General features: G+C 36.4%; 1 protein-coding gene and 1 long non-coding RNA gene across 4 annotated transcripts; one reads left to right on the top strand and one right to left on the bottom strand.

Annotated features, from left to right (window-relative positions):
* Positions 1-9: 9 nt before the first annotated feature.
* LOC125219754 lies at positions 10-209 on the top strand. The gene is made up of 2 exons (XR_007176205.1): positions 10-88; positions 165-209. It is a non-coding gene; the product is annotated as an uncharacterized LOC125219754 (long non-coding RNA).
* A 101-nt stretch (positions 210-310) lies between these two features.
* On the bottom strand, positions 311-1746 carry LOC125219753. 3 transcript variants are annotated; one of them, XM_048121804.1, is made up of 3 exons: positions 1624-1746; positions 1241-1344; positions 311-767 (listed from the first exon to the last, which is right to left on the bottom strand). In XM_048121804.1, the coding sequence occupies exons 2-3, from the start codon at positions 1331-1333 to the stop codon at positions 492-494; spliced, it is 369 nt and encodes a 122-aa protein (XP_047977761.1). In that variant the 5' UTR covers positions 1334-1344; positions 1624-1746; the 3' UTR covers positions 311-491. The 3 variants fall into 3 exon arrangements, with proteins under 3 accessions (XP_047977761.1, XP_047977760.1, XP_047977759.1); XM_048121803.1 differs by having other exon boundaries at positions 1241-1381; positions 1478-1710; XM_048121802.1 differs by having other exon boundaries at positions 408-767; positions 1478-1709.
* Between the last annotated feature and the right edge of the window lie 2508 nt (positions 1747-4254).

Consider the following 4254-nt stretch of genomic DNA (forward strand, 5'->3'; position numbering starts at 1 on the left):
TTTTTGTTTTTCACATACAGCTCTCGGTTTGGTGCATTGGCTGTGTAGGAGTGTACCTCCCATTTTGGGATCATTTAGACCTCCTTTGGTAAAGAAAGGATGCCTCCTTCCTTGTTTGGTTTGATGTTGGGAAAAGTAATCTAAAATATTTATTAGTTTTGTAGGTTCTTGCAGGTTTAATGGCAGATAAAGGAAAAGGGTTTTTTTTTTAAAAAAATTGGGGATGTGGCCTGGGATCGAGACGAGGCAGTCGGGCTGGCTGCACGGGCCTTCGGGCTGCCCTCTAAGTCTTTGGGCCGAAAGAAATCTCGTGTTCGAGAGTCGAGGCCCAACTCTTTGTATATTTGTATTCTTAAATTCTTTTTTTTTTTGTCAACACATGTGTAAATCATTTTTATTTCTTGACGTTTATTGTATTTCACACGTATATACGAAAATCTGTTTTAGTTTGATCGACACTCTTCAAATTAGCAACCAAGCAAGACCATCGACTAATATTTCTGATTTGAAAACAACAAACATTTCTCTAGGTTGACATTAGTCTTAAAGAAAAGGTAACAAAGAGCGGGTATTACATTGCTGTTGCTGTTGGCCTCGTTCTCCTGTTCGCCTTCCTCAGAATACTCCCCTTCGCCATCATCCTCTCCCGAACCACCGGCAGCAGCATCTTCGCCGTCGCTCTCCTCACCAGCTCCTCCCTCGGCATCAACAGCTTCCAATTGGCCTTCCATTGTAGTCAGCATCAGTAGTTTTGCAAAATTCCCCAACTGTTATATTTAGTTGCAATATTGTGTAAATTTGTCAAGTAGTTGTAATAACCAATAATAAAGAGTAAATAATAACCATAAAATAAAGAGTAAAAATAGTAAAGCTAGGATTGTGGAGGATGGGCCCACAGCCTCAACCAACCCGGAACTCAAATTAGCACAAAACTTGAATTCTATTTTCCCTTTGGATTCCGTGACGACGAAAATTGGAATCCTTGTACTCACTCTCTCTCGGCGCACGTTAGCGACCATGAAAACTGACTAATAAATTTAATTTTAATTGCTAGAATGAAAACGTTTGATTAATTTAACTTTGTAGCTCTATAATTTTGTTGTGTAAAATTGTCGAATAATAGCTTGGTTAATTACGGGAATTTCCATTTTCGTGAGAGCATTAAACTATATAAATGAATAAAAAAATATTGTGTAAGAAACAGCTCAAAAATGATTTTGACTAAATAACGAAACAGAACCTGAGCTGTGTAGTGAGCTTTGACCAAGAGGAAAAGGAAGGACAGCGGCCCCGCCGCGCACGTTAGCGAAGCCCCTTCAGCTGTCACCTCCATCTTGCGAAAACCTGCGCCGAACAACTTCTAACAATTAACTGAAAATTACTGAATAGAAAAAGAAAGAGGTTAGAAAATTGGAGAAGTGAAGAAAAAGAACTTTTGCGACAAAGTGAGAATTAAGGAAGACAAAGATGAGCTCACCTCGAGAAATCGATAAAATTAAGATGCAGAAAAAAAATGGCTTAGAATAACCACAGAAGCCTTGTTTCAGAGGCTCTTTTCATGTGGTGTGTGTGTGTGTGAGAGAGAGAGAGAGAAATAGGTGAAGATAAAATGCGCCTCTCTACCTTTGTGCGAGCGTGTGTGTGTGAGAGAGAGAGAGAGAGAGACTACGTGTTGTGTGCTGGTTGAAACTTGAAAGTGAAGGATGTGTTTGTGTATTAAGTAGAGCTCAGTTGTTTAATAAGTTGAGAATTTGTGTGTATCAAAGTAAATGGAGAACTATCACCGAGTTAAACTTGAAAGAGTTTGTTAGTGAATTGATTGAATGAATTGTATGTATACAATGTAAAGTTAAAAGAATTGGGGAATAGAATGTAATGCTTTGTTCCATGGAATAGGAGTAAAGCTATTTGGGACACTCTTTAAGAATCAAATTCTTTTTTTTCATCACATTTGTAGTAGTAGGTAGTTTTTACCATTTACCAATATGGTTATTACCCCATTATTCCCATCACATTTAATGTGTATTTTTGTGTGCAGAAATTAAGAAATGAGTATTTAATGAGCTAATTAGAGAGTATAAAGTAAATAAGTTTATGGAGAATAAATTATAAGAAAATAATATTGATTTAATAAAAGGAATCCAAATATAGATCAAGAGACATGGGAGTAAAAATTCCATACTCATTCCATACCAAGTGGCATGATTATGTGGTGTACCTCACCACTAATTTAGTGACAAATGGAAGTAAAATGCCACATATATTTAACTCCAATATACTAAACTAACGGCTCCGGTAATTCATTTATGGAAAGTAGCAATCCTAGTATTAGATATGGAATGACTATATCCTAGAATTTGATACTACAATATCTCCCTTATAATAAAAAAAATATTTTTATGTGTACTGCATAATCATTCGGTCTCATCATACAACAGAGAAGAAATCATCTCCACTTCTCCATCCCTTTTGAATTCCATGGGTAAGTTTTCCTCCATTATCTTTATATGGTGTATGTATGTGTTGTTTGACTACACAGATAGTGGAATATGTTATTATAACTATTTTGTAATGTGTTTTTTAAAATACTCATTCTTGATTTTACAATTGACGTTCTTCTATTACTCATAATTTCATTTTAATTGCATAATGATAAGATAGTGAATCCTTAATTTAAATTTATTAACATATAGTAGTATTTTTAATTGCGTGAATTTATATTGAATTATACATATTTTTTCTATAACAGAAATTCCATCTGATTCCTACGTGCGTATTGTGGAGACTGAATTTGTATTTAAACGTGGAATGGCTTTTACAAATGAAGAAGAGGCGTATCAGGCCTATAATGCATATGCCTTCAGCAAGGGATTCGGAATTCGTAAAGGTAAGAAATTTTATAATCGTAAAAACGAGCTTCGAGGATGCACGTTTTTGTGCTGTTGTGAGGGATACTCAGAATTTGCCCCCTCCGATGATAGAAAAACTGAAAGGTCACTAAAAAGATGTGGGTGTGTGGCTCGTATTAGATTTCATATAGAAGGAGGTGTTTGGGAAGTGGTCGAATTCAATGATCTTCATAATCATCCTTTTGTTGAGGATAATCAAAAGCATTTGATTAGATCGTATTGAAAGATTACAGAAACGAAGGGATGCATTCTTAACACCATGGTAGAATCTGGGATTAAAGCCACAAAAGCTTATTCTTACCTAACAAATGAAGCGGGGGGAGCACAAAATGTTGGTTTTACTCTTCAGGATGCTAGAAATTTTTTACAGTCAAAGAGGATGAACTTAATAAGTGCAGGAGATTGTCAAAGCCTTTTGAAGCATTTACAGTCTTTACAAGCTTCCAGAAGTAATCTATTCTACTCGTTCCAAGTAGATGACCGACTAATTTTTTCTGGTGCGATGGTGCTTCACGAATAGATTATGATTGTTTTGGTGATGTTGTTGTATTTGATACGACGTATCGTACAAACAAGTACAACATGGTGTGTGCGCCTTTTGTGGGGGTTAATAATCATTGGAAGAATGTTTTATTTGGTTGTGCTTTTATGCTAGATGAGACAATAACCTCATTTATTTGGGTTTTCGAGACGTTCATGGAGGCAATGGGAGGCAAGGTACCTAAAACAATTTTCACTGATCAAGATAGTGCAGGTTTTCCCAAACAGTGTTCATCGGTTATGTGTTTGGAATATCTCTAAAAATGCCACCCAACATATTTCACATCTTCTTTCGGATTCTCGATTTAGGGCAAAATTCAATAAAATTATGTATGAAGTTGAAATGGAGAATGAGATGGAGCAGCTTTGGAGAGATCTATGTGAAGAATGGAATGTTGGGGAAAATAAGTGGATGTGTAATTTGTACTCGTTGCGTCATAAATGGTGCCCCGCATTTAACCGTGCTAGTTTTTCGGCCGGCATAAGATCTACACAAAGAAGTGAAAGCACGAATAATGTTTCCAAACATTTGTCTTGTAAGACAATGACATTAACCGAGTTTGTTAATCACTATGAGAAGCAAGCAGAAAAGATGCGTGATAATCAAGTGGCCGATGATTTCGAATGTACTTGAGGGGTGCCAAGAGTCAGTGTGGATTGTGGTATTTTGAGGCAAGCGACACAAGTGTATACTTTGAACATATTCAAAAAATTTCAAGCCGAGTATTTTCAAGGATTGTCATGGCATGTGACAAGTTCTAAGCATGAAGGCGTTACACTTACACCTTGAGGAGGGAATTAGGTC

The sequence above is a fragment of the Salvia hispanica genome, chromosome 4 (genome assembly GCF_023119035.1).
Source record: "Salvia hispanica cultivar TCC Black 2014 chromosome 4, UniMelb_Shisp_WGS_1.0, whole genome shotgun sequence".
Classification (NCBI taxonomy): domain Eukaryota; kingdom Viridiplantae; phylum Streptophyta; class Magnoliopsida; order Lamiales; family Lamiaceae; genus Salvia; species Salvia hispanica.

Coding starts and splice junctions, on each gene's coding strand:
- LOC125219753 (XM_048121804.1), bottom strand. CDS start 1,333: ATGGAGGTGACAGCTGAAGGGGCTTCGCTAACGTGCGCGGCGGGGCCG. Junction 768..1,240: donor AAGCTCACTACACAGCTCAG/GTTCTGTTTCGT, acceptor TAAATATAACAG/TTGGGGAATTTTGCAAAACT.